Here is a 25,205-nt window from a genome sequence, read left to right as displayed (position 1 = left end):
CTCTCATGCGAGTAAGAGAGCAATGTCATGCCTTACCTGTCTGAGAAAGAATATTGGAAAGGCAATACCTACAGAACCATCCCATATCCCACCTGCCGGCGGCCCTTTTCAAGTAATACAAATTGACTTCATTCAATTACCCCCATGTCGAAATTTGAAATATGTACTTGTTTGTATAGATGTTTTCTCGAATTGGGTCGAAGCTTTCCCAGCAGCTACAAATACCGCTATGTTTACAGCTAAGAAAATTGTGCAGGAATTTGTATGTAGATATGGTATCCCTAGAATCATTGAAAGTGATAGGGGTACCCATTTTACAGGTGATGTCTTTCAAGGAATGTGTAAGTTGATGGGAATTGATAGCAAGCTGCACACTCCGTACCGTCCACAGGCGAGTGCGAAGGTCGAAAGAGTGAACAGCACTATTAAAAATAAATTGAGTAAAGTAATGGCAGAGACAGGATTGACGTGGCCAGAAGCTTTACCCATTGTTTTGTATAGCATCAGAACCACTCCCAGGTCCCCTCTTAACCTGTCCCCTTTTGAAATTCTGTTTGGTCGACAACCGCATGTCATGATTAACCCTCAGGATGATTTGAAATGTAACAATGAAGTAACTGTAAAATACTTGATTAACATGAGTAAGCAGTTGAGGAATCAAAATGATAATCTGAAGTTGGTGATTCCTGATTTACCAGATAGTAATTGTCATGACATTGAACCTGGGGATTATGTAATGATACGAAATTTTCTACGCTCAGGTTGTCTTATTGATAGATGGGAAGGACCATACCAGGTCTTATTGACTAGCACCACAGCATTGAAGGTTGCTGAGAGAGAGACTTGGGTCCATTCATCCCACTGCAAGAAGGTTGCTGATCCCGAGAAGTCCCGTGATAAGGAACAGACGGTAGAGGTTGTATCACTGGAGTGTCTGTTCCAGGAGGACTGAGGCGGCACCTGAGCCTTGAAGATCGAAAGCAGCTGTCGACTCCCCTCTCCCTTTTATTGTTTTCTCCACTTCCCATCCCCTCTCCCTTAAAATTTCTTTTTCCCCCTTCTCATTCTTCTCTATTTCCTCCTCAAAGATGGACTTGCCCCAAGAGACTGTGATCCGGATTTTGATGTTAACCATGATGTTGACCAGAGCAGTCTGTTCCGGCGAGAGTACCATAGAGGTCGAGAGAGGTTCTGGAATGGGTTCCGATTATGATGATGGAGGCGTAGTTTTCCAAGATCAACCAAACCAACAAGCAAAGGCGAGTATCAGAAAACGATCCGATAGAAGAAATTGTGATGGATTGTTAGCTGAAGAAAATTGTATCTGTAGGCTCTGTGATAATCTGGTTGAAGATGGATGCATAAAGAAATGCCAATCTAGTTTTAATATCCATATGGACCGGCATCCATTGAGTGACTATCACTCTCTAGTGGGTAATGTGTTAAACAAGACCGATTGTTGGGTATGCTCTCAAGTACCTCAGGGTCACAGTAAATCAGGGCTAGTACCATTTCCTTTAACGTTAGGGGAGGTACTTGAGCTAAGTGGTGGGAGACCGGTGGACCGGAGGTTTAACATCTCCAGCCCTCCTAGTTTGAAGCTCCACCAATACCATGTGGATAGGTCCCTCTTATGTTTTAACATCTCCAATCGCAGAAAACCGGGAAATTGGGAAGTGTCATGGAGCAACCTTACCATGACCTTTTCACACAGAGCAGATAGAATGCCTACAGATACAGAGCTCGTACGCCACATAGCCAGTAGAGGAAAATCTTTCCGGTATCGATATACTTTAGGAAATAGGATTACTAGAGTTGGAGAGGTATCACCAGGATACTGTGCACATATCGTACAAACCGATACGTGCATTAGGCAGATGGAAGAATTAGGGTCAGGAGATTTCACCTGGAAGGTTTGTAACATGGTCATGTCCTTCTCCGTCCCATATGTTCTCCCCGATGATGCATATTTCATATGCGGGAGAAAGGCGTACAAGTGGCTTGCCCCAAACTCTGAAGGATTGTGTTATATTGGAAAAGTATTGCCTGAAGTGATGACTGTTACACATGACAAAATGAAGGACATACACCGTGGTGCCCAAGCTCCTTATACTCACACTCATTACGAGCACCGAGTTAAAAGACAACTGTCAGAAAGGTTAGAGCATCCGGCCTCTGATCTTATCCATGAATCCACCGGGATTCAGGTTCTGGTAGCGTTAGATTTCACTCGCACCGCTCGAGGTGTGATGAATTATAGATACATTTCCGCACTCGCCAATTTGTTAGATAATATCACTGAAATGTATGGATACACTGGAAGAGAACTTCAAGCTTACAAAACAGAACTAGTTCAGCATAGGATGGTTCTTAATTATCTTACAGCAGTAACAGGCGGATATTGTGTTACATTGGCAACACAGTACGGCATAAAGTGTTGCACGTATATCACAAATAGCACCGAGGATCCGGTAGAGGTCATAGACCAAAAGATGGACGATATTCTGCAATTAAAGTGGGAATTTCGTCGAAAACACAATCTCACCCTTGCTGCTGTAGGTAATGAGCTGACTAGTTGGGTGTCATGGTTGAACCCGCGAAATTGGTTCTCCGGTTTAGGAGACTGGGCTCAAGGAGTCATAATGGATGTTGGAAAGTTTCTACTATGTATCTTGGGTGTCGTTATATCGATTGGATTGATATTTAGATGCGGGCAGGCTTTAATGAGGTGCAAACAAAGTACAAAAGTGATGAGCTTGAGGAGCGAGGAAACTGTAATTAACCTGGATTTGATTTATGACCCAATGATAGAAACCAGAATGTGATGAAAATGCGACTATACGGTCCGTTTCTTTCACCTGTTTTTCTGCTTTTCTCCAAGATACAAAGACCCCCTTGGACGAGGAAGTTGACGAGACGCTATACAGACAACAGACAAGCACCAAAGAAGAAGATTTGACAACTTTAAATATGGACACTTGATGAACTTTGCCATGGATCCCCAGTTTCCCTAGTATTTTTAAACTCACGCTAGCCCAACATTTTTTGTAAATCTGATGGCTCAGACAAAGCTATTTGCTCATGCCCAAGGAGCAATACAGCGCAAAGAAGACGACTCTCAACAGATACCGAACACAACTTCAACAACAGATGTACATTTCCCTGACATAGAATATCATTGCATTTTCCGTAAGTGTTCTTTATCTTCATCTCTACAACCCCCAGGTAACGACACACATAGACGATAGGGAATACAGGCACAGATAGCAGCAACCACATACCTCCCCCATTCATGTATCATCAACTAAAATGTGCATCCCCATTTTGTTACAACCACAGCCAAAATGAGCTCGGTAGAGTTTGACAGCCCATCCACAGACCTGTACCACAGGATAAGAAGGAATTCAAATGTATACTTCGCAATACCTCGAAGCTTGATTTACCACACGTACGGCACGATGATACATGACCCTCCAAACATGGACTCATACACACATGCTTCTACTTTCTCACTAGGTCATACCCTTTTCACACCTACTCCTCTCTTCTTCCTTACCCAACCATGGAAATCAATTAACCCCTGACTTACATTTTTCTCCTTAAATGTTTTGTGGCAGTTATTATTGACTGCCAAAGGGTGGACTGTCAAAGTCAGAAAAATGTCTCAATGCACGTTGCCATATTTGCACCGCACACTGGTCCGCGCTGCGCGTGCGTACGCTCTCCCGTGGAAGCGCATACCCGCAATAGCGTGCACTCGCAGGCGCGGTATGCGTATTTACGGTAGAGTTTATGTGGTCGTAGCGTGCGACTCATTCGTTACATATTTTCACAATTAATGTAGTTTATAGATCATGGTCCCTTTGATAGATTCTGAAAGTTTGGTTAAAATACAATGTCCCAGAGCTGAGGAATCCCTCTTTATATCGTACGAAGGGTCTAACAGGAATCATACAGCAGTGTTTGGTACCCATCGGAAGAGTATTTAATTAGCAATATTCCGGTGTTGGTTTGGAGCGTATTAATCGCTCGTGCGAATAGTTATAGACATAAGAAGTTTATGTCCATTTCTATTATTTACACATACTCAGGTATGCGGCGGGAAACCCAGTTTCCCACCCACCTGAGCTGTTGGAAATCGTCACAGCCCACCTGTATGAATCACCCTATGACCTTTTGTTATGATGCAGGGCCGAATTCCTTCGGCCAATGGACAATGGGATTGTAAGGACCATGAGATTGCATTGTGTGTGGGGCATAAATAGGCAGGCCGACCACATCCAGCTCTCACTCTCTCATCAACGTTATCTGCTGATAGCCGGGAGCTGGATATCGAGGCGCAGGCGATCATACCCTTTGTGCGTAAGTTTCTCTCCGTAATCATTGTCTTTCTGTGAGCCAATTTCTCTCTCTCTCTCTCTCTCTCTCCTCTTTTCTCTTATATCTCTCATAGTATTATAGTATTGTACTGTATTGCATTTAGGTCTGTGTAGTATTGTCTTTTTGTATTTATTGTTTAGTTCTGTGGTTAGGAAGTCCTTGTTATATTGTAGTGTATCATTTGTACTGTTATCCCCTTTTTCAAGTATATTAGATATAATACAGTTAATAGGCTTTGGAACCTAAACCAGTATCTGTGTATTTCCTATAGTGCTAAGTGTTCACTTGAGCGTCGGTGACGCTCAAGCAGCTTTGTAGTTAGTCAGGTTACACAAGGTTGCATTTACACCCTGTACTCACATTAAGGTATTCAGTGTATTTCATTGGTATAAGGTTTTAACATAAAGGTATAGTATTGTGAGCGTCTGCATCGCTGGTGACCTCCTCGTGGTCTCGAGCGTACGCTACGCTACAGCGAATCATTCCCCTAGTCATAACCAATAACGTGTCCTGTGATCACTGGGCCGTGAGCGAACGTGACGCTTGAGCGTCTCGCCTACGGCTGAGCGATCGCTACGCCAATAGCGTACCATTACGGTACTTCTTAAGCAAACAGCGTACAGTGTTCTTAGCTTCATAAAGGGTTGTTTATACGACAAAGGAATTTAGCATTGTCAACAGTCATTTTGTTGATCCACATGCTGCAATATCAGGCACATTGCCCAATATCACTGCCGATACAACAGCACGTGGCCAGCACTAAAGAATGTGAAACACACATTAAAAAAAAAAAAAAGGACTTCCAACACATAAATACAGACTGCAGTTTCAGGAAAGTTCCTAAAACACCTAAGTGCAGTTCAATGAGGCACACCAGATTCAGTTTTACCAAGTCTGTGCACTATTCTGCAACACATCAACATACTGTGTAGTGACGTTTCCCTGGTCTGCAAATGTGCCAATCTGATAATTGGCGGACCACGATGATTTGCAATTTGTTGGGGAATCGGCAAAATCCTACATGTTAAAAATCCCTGACTCACCAACTCCAATCATTTTTGAGTCAGAATTGGCAAATTAAGGATTTCCAACATATTGTTTTGCAGATGACCCGACCCAGTCAGTCATCGTCAAAATGCGGAACTGCCCCCACGATGTATGGGCCCCTTAACGCTAAAGCTCTACCAATAGGGTGCACACCTTTCAGGCACCACATTTGGATATCATGCTCCTGTTCTCCAAACAACCCTCTCAGATTACTACAAGTGCTCATAGCATTTAAAAACATGGCTGGTCTTGGAACTGTGAGGTTAACAATGGTATCAGTAGCGTCAGACCCAGAGGCATCAGAACCTTTGCATCTGGCCGCCATGTATTAGAGGATTGGAGATGCTAGCCTGGCAGAGAGAGAATATCCACAATACTGGCAGCACCCACAGCCTATGGCTAGGGCCACACATAACGGCCAAGCGGGCTTGGCTGGGAGGGAGGTTCTGTGTTCAGACGGATCCTGTTCTGCGGGATGCCACAGAACAGAATCCGTCCAGTGACACACAGAATTTCAATGTAACACAGTGCCGCACAGTGTGAACACATACATTGAAATGTATGTGTTCACATTGAAATCCCATTGTCCTGCCGTCCGGCCTAACCACAGCATGCTGCGGTTAGACCCAGTGGCCACGAGACTGACGCACATGTGTGGGCGCCTGCATAGTCGCCCATGTGAACTCTCCTTCCGGCCAAGCGGGTCCCACTGAACGGGACCTATTTGGCCGCTACGTGTGGCCGTAGCCATAGTGGCCAAGCAGGTTCCGCTTGGCCGGAAGGAGAGTGCACGGGTGCCTATGCAGGCGCCCACATATGTGCAACAGTCCCGCATGCTGCGGTTGGGCCAGATGGCAGGACAACGGGATTTCAATGTGAACACATACAGTATATGTTCACACAGTGCGGCACTGTGTTAACATGGAACCCCCCCTCCCGGCCAAGCGGCTCCCGTTCAGCAGGACCCGCTTACCCGCTATGTGTGGCCCTAGCCTTAGAGGAGGCCTTGCCTCTGGCAACATCGTTGAACCTACACCACCACGTGGCATCATCCAATTTGGAGGTTGCCTGTATGCCAGCGGATTTTTAAAATAAAAGCATATAGGTGGCTGCACACATCATGGAGAAGAACGGCACAGCAACATGGCTCCTTTTACTGTACAAACCCTATTGGGGTGTGAGGTGAACAGAGCGATGTTGTGCCTATAATGTGCTGACAGTACCAGCATTTCTTCACTGTTCCAACAGCAAATCACTGGCTTCCCCTTCAACGGAGTTAACCCATTTTGCCACCATAAGAGCTTTCCCTGACCACCGACTCTTTGTATTATTCATTGGAGGACTCCATTCTCCACAAAGTCAGACTGAGTACAGTGAGGAGTATTCACTCCTCCTGCTGCACACCTGTGAGTGGATCAGGCCACTTGATTCTAGCATCTACAGTGAGTGGACATCTTCACAGCCATTCCGCTATCACAGCATAGAGAACTGACCCTATTATTCAGTGCTTGCATAGGGTACCCAGTCACTGGACAGCTGATAACGTCAGACAGAATACGCTACACGCCCAGCCAGAGTGTGTAAGGGCATGCTGGGACTTACAGTGCTACAGCAAGCTGTGAAGACAGCTCCAGATACCAATGGCTCTCCAACATGTCCAGCACTGCACACACCGCCCCCTAGTGTCCTCTTCAGGAAGTACAGGCTAGGGACCTGTGCAGGTAACTGCCACCCCTCCGTTTTATCGCCGCTCACCTTCCCGTCCGCTCTTCTGCGAATCTTCTGGCACTTCCCATAGGAACCTGAGCCTATCGTGAACATCACATCGTAGTCCTCCACCCGCGACGGCATCCTCCGGCTGGCCACTTACTATCCCCAGACCGTCACCCAGTCTCCGTCCCCCAGCAGCAGCAGAACCAGAGAGACGGTTTAAACGCAGATCTTTCCTGGCCACCTATACGCCTATTGGTCGGAAGCCACACGCTGCTTTCCTGCCGATTGGTTGAAGAGAAGTGGCTTTTCGCTCGGTGATTGGCCCAGCACAGAATGCGGCGGTCATGCCTACCCGGCTGTTATTGATCGCGTCGGTGGGGGGAGGGGAATGGAACAGCTGTCGCCAGGCGACGGACGCGGCGCGAGGTAGGCGCGCGCATTTTCGAACAAGTGACACAGACACAGTGAGCGAGCCGTAAGCCCAACTATATAACGTCAGCTGGTGGTCATGTGACACCCCACGGCTGCCCTCAGGGTTGTGTCTATGCACCCTTCAGTATCTGGAAAGACCGCCCCCAGGCGTCCGGTCAGTAATAAGTCCTGACAGGGTGCAACGCAGAGGGGACAGTAATCAGCCTGCTTGGCGATCGGGGTGCCGGACATTAGGGGGTGCCTGTGCGCACCAGGCATCCCCCCTGCGCACACCTATGGGCAGATTCATTAATACCCCTTTACCACTAGAAGTCTCAGGTCTGAACCATACTTGCCTACCTGACCCTCTCCATGAGGGAGAAAATGCTCCGTTCCTGGACTTTCCTGGTAATGTATGATTGCCATCACCTGTGGTGAGATAGTTAATTGATAAGAAAGGGGTTTCACCACAGGTGATGGCAATCATACATTACCAGGAAAGTCCAGGAACAGAGCATTTTCTCCCTCATGGAGAGGGTCAGGTAGGCAAGTATGGTCTGAACCGGGATGTGAAACACGGTTTCAAGCCAGGTCAGACCCGAGAAGGACTCCTTTTACACAATGGCGCCGACCTGGGAATATCCCGGGTCGGCACCGTTTATATTGCACACAAGAGCAGTGTCTTCTGCCCAGCACTTGGAGATGACATGATCTCCAAGCGCCGGGAAAACCAGCAGATCGGTACCCACGGTCATAGCCACGGTCCTGTTAGGCCACGCCCCCAATGCGATGCTGCCCTCTGTCATGCGGGGTGCAAGTCCAGCACTCTAGAAGCTGCTGGGCTGCCCCCAGCCTCCGGCACTTGCTTTCCCGGCCAGCGCTGCTGTCTGCATAGCAGGACAGACAGCAGCACTGTCCCTCCCGACCGCCCGAGGGACACTGTGGTCACAGAGGAATGCGCTCTGACATGCTGTAAACGGGTCCCGGGTTGGATGACCCGGGTAACCCGTTTACATTACACCCTTACCCGAGTCATTCCCGGGTCCAGCCCAGGTAGCTATCCAGGTAGAATTCCTGGGTCACCCGGAAATTTTCAGAGGGAGCCGTTTCCACTAGCAAAAAACCCGGGTAGATGTGCGCCCCTGTGCAAAAACCTGTGTTTCTGCTGCGGGGTACACTGGGCTCCACAGGGAATGACATTGGAGTGTAGAGTAGGATCTTGATCCGAGGCATCAACAGGCTCAAAGCTTTGACTGTTCCCAGAATGCATAGCGCCGCCTCCTCTATAACCCTGCCTCCGTGCACAGGAGCTCAGTTTTGAAGTTGGTGCCAACAGGGGGGCTGCTCCAGCAGCCCTGAGAAGAAGCTTTTAATGAAAAATGAAGACTTCAAGGGCTGCAGCAGAGACACTGTCTGTGTTAGATGTCAGTCAGACATCTCCTGCTGCAGCTCCATCACCTCCCCCAGCGGCGCTGTATACTCCCGCGTCCTGGTTGCCGGGTACTTACAGCGGAGGCTCCGGTTTTTACCAGTTAGTCACACACACTGCCGCTGTTCTCCTGGATCACGTGGGAGGGGGGCCACGCGCGCTGGCGTGGACACTGTGGTAGTACAAGGACCCCATTAGAGCGCAAGGGCACAGGTCGGTTTTCTCTCAAACTGTTTTTATAAGCCCACAGTTTCCGGTGGTGAAGTCAAGCAGGGGGATAAGGCTTCGACCTTTAGCCCCTGTCCCAGGGCGCTATTTAGAGTAAATGTTCCCGCACTGAAGCTGCATCTCTCTCCCTCACTCCCTATCAGCGTTAGGGCACCATTAGGACAAGCTGAGCTGATTCTGGGACCGTTTGGGCAAATCCTCCTCTGTAAAGCCGCCTGCATGTCAGCGCTGTGCATTTTACAGGACACTTAAGTATTCTACATGTCTGCTGACAGTGTTAGTTAAGAAAGAGTGCATTTAGTCAGGGTTATATAGTACAAGTACCCTGTGATATACATCCAGTATTTACTGTGCATTGTTATATCTATTGAGAGTATAGCTATACTTAGTAGTATTACTCTGTATTGCTAGTCCAGTGCAGTTTTATTGCATGTCATAATTTCTGCATTGTACAATGTGACTATGATGTGTGTGTGTGTATATAGCTGCTATGTGACCTCCATTTCTTGTATCTCACTCAGATTGCTATCCCTATATTCTATAACCTGAGGGGGCTAAGTGTGTCAGGTTTATCATAATATAGGCAGTTCACAGGATGTACTCAATGTGTATTTCTCTAACGTCCTAGTGGATGCTGGGGACTCCGTAAGGACCATGGGGAATAGACGGGCTCCGCAGGAGACAGGGCACTTTAAGAAAGAATTTGGATCCTGGTGTGCTCTGGCTCCTCCCTCTATGTCCCTCCTCCAGACCTCAGACCCTGGGCAGCAATTAGGACCTCTTGGCAAAAGTTGGGCATATATACAGTTGGGCACTGTATATATGCATGAGCCCCCGCCATTATATTGTACAGAAACGCGGGACAGAAGCCCGCCGCTGAGGGGGCGGGGCTTCTTCCTCAGCACTCACCAGCGCCATTTTTTCTCCACAGCTCCGCTGAGAGGAAGCTCCCCAGGCTCTCCCCTGCAAATTCACGGTAGAAGAGGGTAAAAAGAGAGGGGGGGGCACATAAATTAGGCGCAAAAACATATCATACAGCAGCTACTGGGTTAACACTAAGTTATTGTGTGATTCCTGGGACATATAGCGCTGGGGTGTGTGCTGGCATACTCTCTCTCTGTCTCTCCAAAGGGCCTTGTGGGGGAACTGTCTTCAAAAAGAGCAGCCCCTGTGTGTGTAGTGTGGCGGTACGCTTGTGTCGACATGTTTGACGAGGAAGGCTATGTGGAAGCAGAGCGGGAGCAAATGAATGTGGTGTCTCCGCCGACGGCGCCGACACCTGATTGGATGGATATGTGGAAGGTTTTAAATGATAATGTTAATTCCTTGCATAAAAGGTTGGATAAAGCTGAAACCTTAGGACAGTCGGGGTCTCAGCCCATGCCTGATCCTATGTCGCAGAGGCCGTCAGGGTCTCAGAAGCGCCCACTATCCCAAATTGTTGACACAGATACCGACACAGATTCTGACTCCAGTGTCGATTACGATGATGCAAAGTTACAGCCTAAATTGGCTAAAGCCATCCGTTATATGATTATAGCAATGAAGGAGGTGTTGCACATCACAGAGGAAACCCCAGTCCCTGACAAGAGGGTTCATATGTATGGGGAAAAAAGGCAGGTGGTGACCTTTCCCCCTTCACATGAGCTGAATGAATTATGTGAAAAGGCTTGGGAATCTCCAGATAAGAAACTGCAGATTTCCAAACGGATGCTTATGGCGTATCCTTTCCCGCCAACGGACAGGTTACGCTGGGAATCCTCCCCTAAGGTGGACAAAGCTCTAACACGCTTATCCAAGAGGGTAGCCCTGCCGTCACAGGATACAGCCACCCTAAAAGATGCTGTGGATAGAAAGCAAGAGGGTACCCTGAAGTCCATTTATACACATTCAGGTACCTTACTAAGACCGGCAATTGCGTCGGCGTGGGTGTGTAGTGCTGTAGCAGCATGGACGGATACCTTATCTGAGGAACTTGATACCTTAGACAAGGACACTATATTAATGACCCTGGGGCATATAAAAGACGCTGTCCTATATATGAGAGATGCTCAAAGAGACATTAGCCTACTGGGCTCTAGAATAAATGCAATGTCGATTTCTGCCAGAAGGGTCCTGTGGACTCGGCCATGGACAGGCGATGCCGACTCAAAAAGGCACATGGAGGTTTTACCTTACAAGGGTGAGGAATTGTTTGGGGAGGGTCTCTCGGACCTGGTCTCCACAGCTACTGCTGGAAAGTCAAATTTTTTGCCATATGTTCCCTCACAACCTAAGAAAGCACCGTATTACCAAATGCAGTCCTTTCGTTCACAAAAAGGCAAGAAAGTCCGAGGTGCGTCCTTTCTTGCCAGAGGCAGAGGCAGGGGCAGGGGCAGAGGAAAGAAGCTGCACAACACAGCTAGTTCCCAGGAACAGAAGTCCTCCCCGGCTTCCACTAAATCCACCGCATGACGCTGCGGCTCCACAGGCGGAGCTAGGCCCGGTGGGGGCGCGTCTCCGAAATTTCAGCCACAAGTGGGTTCACTCCCAGGTGGATCCCTGGGCAATAGAGATTGTGTCTCAGGGATACAAGCTGGAATTCGAGGAGATGCCCCCTCACCGATACCTCAAATCGTCCCTGCCAGCTTCCCCCTTAGAGAGGGAAATAGTGTTAGCTGCAATTCACAAATTGTATCTTCTGCAGGTGGTGGTCAAGGTTCCCCTCCTTCAACAAGGAAAGGGTTATTATTTGACCATGTTTGTGGTACCGAACCGGACAGGTCGGTCAGACCCATATTGAATTTAAAATCCCTGAACATATACCTGAAAAGGTTCAAGTTCAAGATGGAATCGCTCAGAGCGGTCATCGCAAGCCTGGAAGGGGGGGATTTTTTGGTGACTCTGGACATAAAGGATGCATACCTTCATGTCCCCATTTATCCACCTCATCAGGCGTACCTCAGATTTGTGGTACAGGATTGTCATTACCAATTCCAGACGTTGCCGTTTGGTCTCTCCACGGCACCGAGAATATTTACCAAGGTAATGGCGGAAATGATGGTGCTCCTGCGAAAACAAGGGGTCACAATTATCCCATACTTGGACGATCTCCTCATAAAGGCGAGGTCCAGAGAGCAGTTGCTGATCAGCGTAGCACGCTCTCGGGAAGTGTTACAACAGCACGGCTGGATTCTAAATATTCCTAAGTCGCAGTTGATTCCTACGACTCGTCTGCCCTTCCTGGGCATGATTCTGGACACAGACCAGAAGAGTGTTTATCTCCCGATGGAGAAGGATCAGGAGCTCATGACACTGGTCAGAGACCTATTAAAACCAAAACAGGTGTCGGTGCATCACTGTACGCGAGTCCTGGGAAAGATGGTGGCATCATACGAGGCCATTCCCTTCGGCAGGTTCCATGCGAGGACCTTTCAATAGGATCTGTTGGACAAGTGGTCCGGATCACATCTTCAGATGCATCGGCTGATCACCCTATCCCCCAGGGCTAGGGTGTCTCTCCTGTGGTGGCTGCAGAGTGCTCACCTTCTCGAGGGCCGCAGATTTGGCATTCAGGACCGGGTCCTGGTGACCACGGATGCAAGCCTCCGAGGGTGGGGGGCAGTCACACAGGGAAGAAATTTCCAAGGTCTGTGGTCAAGTCAGGAGACTTGCCTTCACATCAATATCCTGGAACTAAGGGCCATATACAATGCCCTACGTCAAACGGAGACCCTGCTTCGCGACCAATCAGTTCTGATTCAGTCGGCACAACATCACCGCAGTGGCTGATGTAAACCGCCAAGGCGGCACAAGGAGCAAGGTGGCGATGGCGGAAGCCACCAGAATTCTTCACTGGGCGGAGAATCATGTAAGCGTACTGTCAGCAGTGTTCATTCCGGGAGTGGACAACTGGGAAGCAGACTTCCTCAGCAGGCATGACCCCACCCAGGACAGTGGGGACTTCATCAAGAAGTCTTCACGCAGATTGCAAGTCGGTGGGAACTGCCACAGGTAGACATGATGGCATCCCGCCTCAACAAAAAGCTACAGAGGTATTGCGCCAGGTCAAGAGACCCTCAGGCGATAGCTGTAGACGCACTAGTGACACCGTGGGTGTTCCAGTCGGTTTATGTATTTCTCTAACGTCCTAGTGGATGCTGGGGACTCCGTCAGGACCATGGGGAATAGCGGCTCCGCAGGAGACAGGGCACAAAAGTAAAAGCTTTAGGATCAGGTGGTGTGCACTGGCTCCTCCCCCTATGACCCTCCTCCAAGCCTCAGTTAGATTTTTGTGCCCGGCCGAGAAGGGTGCAATCTAGGTGGCTCTCCTAAAGAGCTGCTTAGAGTAAAAGTTTTGTTAGGTTTTTTATTTTCAGTGAGTCCTGCTGGCAACAGGCTCACTGCATCGAGGGACTTAGGGGAGAGAAGTGAACTCACCTGCGTGCAGGATGGATTGGCTTCTTAGGCTACTGGACACCATTAGCTCCAGAGGGAGTCGGAACACAGGTCTCACCCTGGGGTTCATCCCGGAGCCGCGCCGCCGACCCCCTTGCAGATGCCGAAAAATGAAGAGGTCCAGAAACCGGCGGCAGAAGACTTTTCAGTCTTCATAAGGTAGCGCACAGCACTGCAGCTGTGCGCCATTGTTGTCAGCACACTTCATAACAGCGGTCACTGAGGGTGCAGGGTGCTGGGGGGGGCGCCCTGGGCAGCAATGATAGTACCTTATTCTGGCTAAAAATACATCACATATAGCCCCTGGGGGCTATATGGATGTATTTAACCCCTGCCAGGTCTCAGAAAAAACGGGAGAAGAAGCCCACCGAAAAGGGGGCGGGGCCTATTCTCCTCAGCACACAGCGCCATTTTCCCTCACAGAAATGCTGGTGGGAAGGCTCCCAGGCTCTCCCCTGCACTGCACTACAGAAACAGGGTTAAAACAGAGAGGGGGGGCACTGATTTGGCGATATGACTACATATATTAAAATGCTATAAGGGAAAAGCACTTATATAAAGGTTGTCCCTGTATAATTATAGCGTTTTTGGTGTGTGCTGGCAAACTCTCCCTCTGTCTCCCCAAAGGGCTAGTGGGTCCTGTCCTCTATCAGAGCATTCCCTGTGTGTGTGCTGTGTGTCGGTACGTGTGTGTCGACATGTATGAGGACAATGTTGGGAGGCGGAGCAAATTGCCTGTAATGGTGATGTCACTCTCTAGGGAGTCGACACCGGAATAGATGGCTTATTTAAGGAATTACGTGATAATGTCAACACGCTGCAAGTCGGTTGACGACATGAGACGGCCGGCAAACATATTAGTATCTGTCCAGGCGTCTAAAACACCGTCAGGGACGTTATAATGCCCATTTTACCTCAGTCGGTCGACACGGACACTGACTCCAGTGTCGACGGTGAAGAAACAAACGTATTTTCCTTTAGGGCCACACGTTACTTGTTAAGGGCAATGAAGGAGGTGTTACATATTTCTGATACTACAAGTACCACAAAAAAGGGTATTATGTGGGGTGTGGAAAAACTACCTATAGTTTTTCCTGAATCAGATAAATTAAATGAAGTGTGTGATGAGGCGCGGGGTTCCCCCGATAGAAAATTATTGGCGGTATACCCTTTCCCGCCAGAAGTTAGGGCGCGTTGGGAAACACCCCTTAGGGTGGATAAGGCGCTCACACGCTTATCAAAACAAGTGGCGGTACCGTCTCCAGATACGGCCGCCCTCAAGGAGCCAGCTGATAGGAGGCTGGAAAATATCCTAAAAAGTATATACACACATACTGGTGTTATACTGCGACCAGCGATCGCCTCAGCCTGGATGTGCAGCGCGGGGGTGGCTTGGTCGGATTCCCTGACTGAAAATATTGATACCCTTGACAGGGACAGTATTTTATTTACTATAGAGCATTTAAAGAATGCATTTCTATATATGCGAGATGCACAGAGGGATATTTGCACTCTGGCATCAAGAGTAAGTGCGATGTCCATATCTGCCAAAAGATGTTTATGGACACGACAGTGGTCAGGTGATGCAGATTCCAAACGGCACAAAGATGTATTGCCGTATAAAGGGGAGGAGTTATTTGGGGTCGGTCCATCGGACCTGGTGGCCACGGCAACTGCTGGGAAATCCACCGTTTTTACCCTAAGTCACATCTATGCAGAAAAAGACACCGTCTTTTCAGCCTCAGTCCTTTCGTCCCCATAAGCATATCTGCCCAGGGATAGAGGAAAGGGAAGAAGACTGCAGCAGGCAGCCCATTCCCAGGAACAGAAGCCTTCCACCGCTTCTGCCAAGTTCTCAGCATGACGCTGGAGCCGTACAGGACCCCTGGATCCTACAAGTAGTATCCCAGGGGTACAGATTGGAAAGTCGAGACGTTTCCCCTCGCAGGTTCCTGAAGTCTGCTTTACCAACGTCTCCCTCCGACAGGGAGGCAGTATTGGAAACAATTCACAAGCTGTATTCCCAGCAGGTGATAATCAAAGTACCCCTTCTACAACAAGGAAAGGGGTATTATTCCACACTATATTGTGGTACTGAAACCAGAAGGCTTGGTGAGACCTATTCTAAATCTGAAATATTTGAACACTTACAAAGGTTCAAATCAAGATGGAGTCACTCAGAGCAGTGATAGCGAACCAGGAAGAAGGGGACTATATGGTGTCCCGGGACATCAGGGATGCTTACCTCCATGTCCCAATTTGCCCTTCTCACCAAGGGTATCTCAGGTTCGTGGTACAGAACTGTCACTATCAGTTTCAGACGCTGCCGTTTGGATTGTCCACGGCACTCCGGGTCTTTACCAAGGTAATGCCCGAAATGATGATTCTTCTTCGAAGAAAATGGACGACCTCATGATAAGAGCAAGGTCCAGAGAACAGTTGGAGGTCGGAGTAGCACTATCTCAAGTAGTTCTACGACAGCACGGGTGGATTCTAAATATTCCAAAACCGCAGTTGTTTCCGACGACACGTCTGCTGTTCCTAGGGATGATTCTGGACACAGTCCAGAAAAAGGTGTTTCTCCCGGAGGAGAAAGCCAGGGAGTTATCCGAGCTAGTCAGGAACCTCCTAAAACCAGGAAAAGAGTCAGTGCATCATTGCACAAGAGTCCTGGGAAAAATGGTGGCTTATTACGAAGCGATTCCATTCGGCAGATTCCACGCAAGAACTTTTCAGTGGGATCTGCTGGACAAATGGTCTGGATCGCATCTTCAGATGCATCAGCGGATAACCCTATCTCCAAGGACAAGGGTGTCTCTCCTGTGGTGGTTACAGAGTGCTCATCTTCTAGAGGGCCGCAGATTCGGCATTCAGGATTGGATGCTGGTGACCACGGAGGCCAGCCTGAGAGGCTGGGGAGCAGTCACACAGGGAAAAAATTTCCAGGGAGTGTGATCAAGTCTGGAGACTTTTCTCCACATAAATATACTGGAGCTAAGGGCAATTTATAATGCTCTAAGCTTAGCAAGACCTCTGCTTCAAGGTCAGCCGGTATTGATCCAGTGGGACAACATCACGGCAGTCGCCCACGTAAACAGACAGGGCGGCACAAGAAGCAGGAGGGCAATGGCAAAAACTGCAAGGATTTTTCGCTGGGCGGAAAATCATGTGATAGCACTGTCAGCAGTGTTCATTCCGGGAGTGGACAACTGGGAAGCAGACTTCCTCAGCAGGCACGACCTCCACCCGGGAGAGTGGGGACTTCATCGGGAAGTTTTCCACATGATTGTGAACCGTTGGGAAAGACCAAAGGTGTACATGATGGCGTCCCGCCTGAACAAAAAACTGGACAGGTATTGCGCCAGGTCAAGAGACTTTCAGGCAATAGCTGTGGACGTTCTGGTAACACGTACCAGTCGGTGTATGTGTTTCCTCCTCTGCTTCTCATACCCAAGGTATTGAGAATTATAAGACGTAGAGGAGTAAGAACTATACTCGTGGCTCCGGATTGGCCAAGAAGGACTTGGTACCCGGAACTTCAAGAGATACTCACAGAGGACTCATGACCTCTGCCGCTAAGAAGGGACTTGCTTCAGCACGTACCATGTCTGTTCCAAGACTTACCGCGGCTGCGTTTGACGGCATGGCGGTTGAACGCCGGATCCTAAGGGAAAAAGGCATTCCGGAAGAGGTCATTCCTACCCTGGTCAAAGCCAGGAAGGACGTGACCGCACAACATTATCACCACATGTGGCGAAAATATGTTGCGTGGTGTGAGGCCAGGAAGGCTCCACGAAGAAATTTCAACTCGGTCGATTCCTGCATTTCCTGCAAACAGGAGTGTCTATGGGCCTCAGATTGGGGTCCATTAAGGTTCAAATTTCGGCCCTGTCGATTTTCTTCCAGAAAGCATTGGCTTCAGTTCCTGAAGTCCAGAAGTTTGTCAAGGGAGTACTGCATATACAACCCCCTTTTGTGCCTCCAGTGGCACTGTGGGATCTCAACGTAGTGCTGGGATTCCTCAAATCACATTGGTTTAAACCGCTCAAATCTGTGGATTTGAAATATCTCACATGGAAAGTGACCATGATGTTGGCCCTGGCCTCGGCCAGGCGAGTGTCAGAATTGGCGGCTTTGTCTCACAAAAGCCCATATCTGATTGTCCATTCGGACAGGGCAGAGCTGCGGACTCGTCCCCAGTTTCTCCCTAAGGTGGTGTCAGCGTTTCACCTGAACCAGCTTATTGTGGTACCTGCGGCTACTAGGGACTTGGAGGACTCCAAGTTGCTAGATGTTGTCAGGGCCCTGAAAATATCGGTTTCCAGGACGGCTGGAGTCAGGAAAACTGACTTGCTGTTATCCTGTATGCACCCAACAAACTGGGTGCTCTTGCTTCTAAGCAGACGATTGCTAGTTGGATGTGTAGTACAATTCAGCTTGCACATTCTGTGGCAGGCCTGCCACAGCCAACATATGTAAATGCCCATTCCACAAGGAAGGTGGGCTCATCCTGGGCGGCTGCCCGAGGGGTCTCGGCATTACAACTCTGCCGAGCAGCTACGTGGTCGGGGGGAGAACACGTTTGTAAAATTCTACAAATTTGATACCCTGGCTAAAGAGGACCTGGAGTTCTCTCATTCGGTGCTGCAGAGTCATCCGCACTCTCCCGCCCGTTTGGGAGCTTTGGTATAATCCCCATGGTCCTGACGGAGTCCCCAGCATCCACTAGGACGTTAGAGAAAATAAGATTTTACTTACCGATAAATCTATTTCTCGTAGTCCGTAGTGGATGCTGGGCGCCCATCCCAAGTGCGGATTGTCTGCAATACTTGTACATAGTTATTGGTACAAAAATCGGGTTATTATTGTTGTGAGCCATCTCTTCAGAGGCTCCGCTGTTATCATGCTGTTAACTGGGTTCAGATCACAGGTTGTACAGTGTGATTGGTGTGGCTGGTATGAGTCTTACCCGGGATTCAAGATCCTTCCTTATTGTGTACGCTCGTCCGGGCACAGTATCCTAACTGAGGCTTGGAGGAGGGTCATAGGGGGAGGAGCCAGTGCACACCACCTGATCCTAAAGCTTTTACTTTTGTGCCCTGTCTCCTGCGGAGCCGCTATTCCCCATGGTCCTGACGGAGTCCCCAGCATCCACTACGGACTACGAGAAATAGATTTATCGGTAAGTAAAATCTTATTTTCCTCCTCTTCCTCTCATACCCAAGGTGCTGAGAATCATAAGAAAAAGAGGAGTGAGAACAATACTCATTGTTCCGGATTGACCAAGAAGGACTTGGTATCCAGATCTGCAAGAAATGCTCACAGAGCACCCATGGCCTCTGCCTCTAAGACAGGACTTGTTGCAACAGGGGCCCTGTCTGTTCCAAGACTTACCGCGGCTGCGTTTGACGGCATGGCGGTTGAACGCCGGATCCTAGCAGAAAAAGGCATTCCGGATGAGGTTATTCCTACGCTGATAAAGGCTAGGAAGGACGTGACGGCTAAACATTATCACCGTATATGGGGAAAATATGTTGCTTGGTGTGAGGCCAGGAATGCCCCCACGGAGGAATTCCAGCTGGGCCGTTTCCTTCACTTCCTACAGGCGGGAGTGACTTTGGGCCTAAAATTGGGTTCCATTAAGGTCCAGATTTCGGCCCTGTCTATTTTCTTTCAAAAAGAACTGGCTTCTCTGCCTGAAGTTCAGACGTTTGTAAAGGGAGTGCTGCATATTCAGCCCCCTTTTGTGCCTCCGGTGGCACCTTGGGATCTTAACGTGGTGTTGAGTTTCCTGAAGTCACACTGGTTTGAGCCACTTAAAACCGTGGAGTTAAAATTTCTCACGTGGAAGGTGGTCATGCTATTAGCCTTGGCTTCAGCTAGGCGTGTGTCAGAATTAGCGGCTTTGTCACATAAAAGCCCCTATCTGGTTTTCCATATGGACAGGGCAGAATTGCGGACCCGTCCACAATTTCTGCCAAAAGTGGTGTCATCTTTTCATATGAACCAACCTATTGTGGTGCCTGTGGCTACTCGTGACTTGGAGGATTCCGAGTTACTAGATGTGGTCAGGGATTTGAAGGTTTATGTAGCCAGAATGGCTAGAGTCAGGAAAACTGAGTCGCTGTTTATCCTGTATGCATCCAACAAGCTGGGTGCTCCTGCTTCAAAGCAAACTATTGCTCGCTGGATCTGTAACACGATTCAGCAGGCTCATTCTGCGGCTGGATTGCCGCTGCCAAAATCAGTAAAAGCCCTCTCCACAAGGAAGGTGGGCTCTTCTTGGGCGGCTGCCCGAGGGGTCTCGGCATTACAGCTTTGCCGAGCAGCTACTTGGTCAGGTTCGAACACTTTTGCAAAGTTCTACAAGTTTGATACCCTGGCTGAGGAGGACCTTGTGTTTGCTCATTCGGTGCTGCAGAGTCATCCGCACTCTCCCGCCCGTTTGGGAGCTTTGGTATAATCCCCATGGTCCTTACGGAGTCCCCAGCATCCACTAGAACGTTAGAGAAAATAAGATTTTACTTACCGGTAAATCTATTTCTCGTAGTCCGTAGTGGATGCTGGGCGCCCGTCCCAAGTGCGGACTTCTTTTGCAATACTTGTATATAGTTATTGCTTCAATAAGGGTTATGTTATGGTTGCATCAGGGTTGATCTGATGCTCAGTTGTTGTTCATACTGTTAACTGGGTAAGTTTATCACAAGTTATACGGTGTGATTGATGTGACTGGTATGAGTCTTGCCCTGGATTCCAAAATCCTTTCCTTGTACTGTCAGCTCTTCCGGGCACAGTTTCCTTAACTGAGGTCTGGAGGAGGGACATAGAGGGAGGAGCCAGTGCACACCAGTAGTCCTAATTCTTTCTTAGAGTGCCCTGTCTCCTGCGGAGCCCGTCTATTCCCCATGGTCCTTACGGAGTCCCCAGCATCCACTACGGACTACGAGAAATAGATTTACCGATAAGTAAAATCTTATTTTCTCTCTGTGATTTTTAGTCACCATATACCTTTTGAGTCCCCTGTTTGTGCTAATACACTGCACAGGGGGTTCTTGTCAGGTATTGTGCTGCTGATATTGTACTGGGTTGCCCTGTATTGAGCTTTCAGATATGTCAGCTACAAGGGGAGACGGTGCTGGGGCTGATCCCACATTGCGTGATGGTGATGCTGCAGACACATTAGAGGAAAACATTGTAGCAGAGGGTTCAGGTTCTGGGGGGTTCCCTACCCCCCCAGTGGGACCGTAGCAACGGGAGTGCATAATGACCCACCTTGGGCTACTTTCTCCACGTTATTGAATACGCTAGTAACTAGACTTGGGACCTATGGGACCTCCTGTGCCGGAACAACCGCTTATGGTCCCTGCGGTTAACCCGCCATGGGCAGATCAGCTGTCCGTTCAGTTACTGCAATTGAATCAATCACTGACTCCACAGAAGTCTAACCCTCGCCCGCCTAAGACCAAGGGGTCCTCTAAGCGGTGGATGGCCCTGACTTGCTGGAGGTTGTCAGGTTAATTCTCCAAATTACTAATGAACCAGAGCCTGATGCTGCCCCTAAGAAACCGGACAGGTTTAAACGTCAGAAAGTGGTTAAACAGGTTTTACCTCACTCTGACCATCTAGTTGACATACGTCAAGAATCCTGGGAAAATCCAGGAAAGAAATTCACGCCTCACAAGAAGTTGCTGGCTCGCTACCCCCTCGCGGCGGAGCTAAGTAAAAATGGGAGACACCCCCGCCAGTGGATTCGCAGGTGGCGCAGCTGGTTGTATCCTCAGCTCTGCCTGTAACCACCGTCACTTCACTGAAAGAACCGACGGATAAACGTGTGGAGGATTGTTTAAAAGTGATTTACACCCTAACTGGTGCAGCGCATAGACCCACTATTGCAGCGACATGGGCTGCAGAGGCTGTTGAAGCATGGGCTCAGAAGCTGGAGGCGGAGCTGCCTTCCAACGCTTTTGATCATGCCAGACAATGTCTGTCGTATATTATCACAGCTTCTCATTACATTAAAGAGGCAGCTTCTGATGCCGGTATTCTGGCGGCCAAGGCTCCATATTGGCTCGCCAGATTCTCTGGTTGCGGTCCTGGTCGGTGGATCTGGACTCTAAGAAAACCCTGGAGGTACTCCCTTTTCTCTGACGTCCTAGTGGATGCTGGGAACTCCGTAAGGACCATGGGGAATAGCGGCTCCGCAGGAGACTGGGCACAAAAGTAAAGCTTTAGGACTACCTGGTGTGCACTGGCTCCTCCCCCTATGACCCTCCTCCAAGCCTCAGTTAGATTTTTGTGCCCGGCCGAGAAGGGTGCATTCTAGGAGGCTCTCCTGAGTTTCTTAGTAAAAGTTTAGTTTTAGGTTTTTTATTTTCAGTGAGACCTGCTGGCAACAGGCTCACTGCATCGAGGGACTAAGGGGAGAAGAAGCGAACCTGCCTGCTTGCAGCCAGCTTGGGCTTCTTGGCTACTGGACACCATTAGCTCCAGAGGGACCGAACACAGGCCCAGCCTCGGAGTCCGGTCCCAGAGCCGCGCCGCTGGCCCCCTTACAGAGCCAGAAGCAAGAAGAGGTCCGGAAAATCGGCGGCAGAAGACATCAGTCTTCACCAAGGTAGCGCACAGCACTGCAGCTGTGCGCCATTGCTCCTCATGCACACTTCACACTCCGGTCACTGAGGGTGTAGGGCGCTGGGGGGGGCGCCCTGAGCAGCAATAATAAGACTCCTTTAATAATAAATAAAAAAATAATAAAAATAAGGTCCTGGTCGGTGGATCTGGACTCTAAGAAAACCCTGGAGGTACTCCCTTTTAAAGGGAGACATTCTTTTTGGAGAAGACCTCAACAAGATAGTGGCTGACTTAGCTTCTGCTAAGATGGCATGTCTACCTTGTACTGCTCCTTCAGTCCCGAAGGCTAAGAGTACTGCCTTTCGCTCCTTTCGTCCTTCAGGGAAAGCAAAAGGTCAGGCGTACCCGAAACAGGTTTGCACTTCAAAACCTAATAAGCCCAAACGGGCCTGGGCTATCAGCCTGCTGCATGACGGGGCGGGCCTCCCTCTGGGGGATCCCTGGGTGGGTGGCCAACTTCTAGGGTTTACCCAGGAATGGTTGAAGACCACTTCCGATGCCTGGGTACGGGAAGTCGTCACTCAAGGTTACGCCGTATTCTTCAGAAATCGTCACCCTCATCGATTTTGCCTGACAGACGTCCCTTCGGATCAGGTGAAGGCAAAAACTCTTCATTCGGTGGTACAGTCCCTCCTGGACACAGGAGTGGTAGTACAGGTGCCTCTGACTCAGAGAGGCAAGGGGTACTATTCACCGCTGTTCCTAGTCCCGAAACCAAATGGGTCTTCCTGGCCCATTCTCAACCTCAAATCCTTTAACAAATTTGTGAAGGGCTACAAGTTTCGTATGGAAACTCTTCGATCTATTGTACTGGCCTTGGAACCTGGGGACTATATGGTCTCCCTGGACATACAGGATGCTTACCTGCATATTCCGATTGCAGTGTCACATCAGCAATACCTGAGGTTTGCGGTTGGCAACCTCCATTACCAATTTCAGGCGTTACCTTTTGGTTTGACCACAGCTCCGCGAGTCTTCGAGGTAATGACGGCTGTACTCCACCGTCAAGGGGTCAGGATCCTACCGTATCTGGACGACTTGTTGATCCTGGCAAGTTCCCCATAAAAAATTCTCCTATGCCATCGGGATCTGACTATCCGGTTTCTACGAGCCCACGGGTGGCTCATCAACTGGAAGAAATCTTCCCTGGTCTCTGCTCAGAGCATGGTGCACCTGGGGGCGTTGTTGGACACGCACAACCAGCAGTTGTACTTGTCTCAGAAGAAAGTCCTCAAGCTTCAGGACAGGATTCGTTGCTTCCTATCTCGTCCGCAAGTGTCGATACATTCGGCAATGCAAGTGCTAGGTCTCATGGTGTCGGTTTTCGACATGGTGGAGTACGCTCAATTCCATTCCCGACCTCTGCAGAAGCGGATTCTTGCCAAGTGGGACGGCCTGCTTCACCGTATCAGGTCTCACATGATCTCCTTGTCGCTGGAGGTCCCTCTGTCACTGAGCTGGTGGCTTCAGGACCAATGATTGAGCAGGGGTCGTCACTTCTGGATCTCCAACTGGGTCCTTCTGACGACGGATGCCAGTCTGAGAGGTTGGGGCGCGGTGTTGGAGCAACACTCCCTTCAGAGTCGGTGGACCAAGGAGAAGTTTCTCCTCCCGATAATCATTCTGGAATTGCGGGCGGTGTTCAACTCGCTGAACTTGGCCCAGCATTTAATACAGAACAGACCTGTTCAAGTACAGTCGGACAACACCACCACGGTGGCATACATCAATCATCAGGGCGGCACTCGAAGCCGCATGGCAATGAGGGAAGTATCACGGATTCTTCAGTGGGGGGAACGCCATCTGCCAGCCATATCGGCAGTATTCATTCCGGGGGTCCTAAACTGAGAAGCGGACTTTCTCAGTTGTCAGGACGTTTACGCCGAAGAGTGGAGCATCCATCCAGAAGTGTTTCAACTCCTCGTGGACAGGTGGGGCCTTCCAGATGTGGACTTGATGGCGTCGCTACACAATCACAAGGTTCCGGTCTTCGGAGCAAGGACAAGGGATCCTCAAGCAGCGTTCGTGGACGCTCTGGCAATTCCATGGAACTTTCAGCTGCCATACGTGTTCCCTCCGGTGTCACTCCTGCCCAGAGTAATAAGGAAGTTCAAGCAAGAAAGAGGAATCCTGCTTCTGATCGCTCCCTCGTAGCTCAGACGGCATTGGTTCTCAGACCTTCGGGGTCTCTCGATAGAGCGTCCCCTTCTACTTCCACAGTGCTCAGATCTCCTTGTTCAGGGCCCCTGTGTATATAAGGATTTAGCCCGGTTGGCTTTGACGGCGTGGCTCTTGAAGCTTCCGGTTTGAGGGCCAAAGGATTTTCTAAAGCGGTCATTCAAACCATGTTGAAGGCCCGGAAACCGGCTTCTGCTCGGATTTACCATAGGGTCTGGAACTCTTACTTTGCTTGGTGCGCATCTAACGATTATGACACTTACAAGTTTAGTACAGCCAAACTTTTGGCCTTTCTACAATAGGGCCTGGACTTGGGCCTTCGTCTGGCCTCCATCAAGGTTTATATTTCTGCCTTGTCGGTTTGGTTCCAGAGAAAGATTGCAACTTTACCTGATGTGCATACGTTCACTCAGTGTGTGTTGCAGATTCAACCTCCTCATTTATGCCTGTAGCTCCTTGGGACCTGTCGGTGGTTCTGGAGGCGTTGCAAGGGTCTCCGTTTGAGCCTCTTGAATCTGCAGACCTTAAGTGACTTTCTCTTAAGGTATTGTTTCTGCTGGCTATTGCCTCTGCTAGACTGGTGTCGGATTTGGGTGCCTTGTCTTGTAGGTCACCTTATCTGATTTTTCACCGTGATCGGGCGGTTCTTAGAACACGTCCCGGGTATTTACCGAAGGTGGTGTCTTCTTTCCACCTTAATCAGGAGATTGCAGTTCCAACTTTTGTCTATCCTGAATTGTCTTCCAAAGAG

At 49.2% G+C, this 25,205-nt stretch overlaps 1 protein-coding gene across 1 annotated transcript in view; it reads right to left on the bottom strand.

Moving 5' to 3' along the window:
• The window catches only part of NEK2 (NIMA related kinase 2), a 79,367-nt gene extending 71,764 nt beyond the window's left edge, over positions 1–7,603 (bottom strand). The window contains exon 1 of the mRNA XM_063918253.1: positions 7,183–7,603. Within this exon, the coding sequence (XP_063774323.1) occupies positions 7,183–7,278 (96 nt within the window). The 5' untranslated portion in view covers positions 7,279–7,603. The remainder of the gene's footprint in view (positions 1–7,182) is intronic.
• Between the last annotated feature and the right edge of the window lie 17,602 nt (positions 7,604–25,205).

Source organism: Pseudophryne corroboree, chromosome 4 (genome assembly GCF_028390025.1).
Source record: "Pseudophryne corroboree isolate aPseCor3 chromosome 4, aPseCor3.hap2, whole genome shotgun sequence".
Classification (NCBI taxonomy): Eukaryota; Metazoa; Chordata; class Amphibia; order Anura; family Myobatrachidae; genus Pseudophryne; species Pseudophryne corroboree.
Note: the sequence above shows the minus strand (reverse complement) of the source record. Positions and strands in the feature narration are given on the sequence as shown.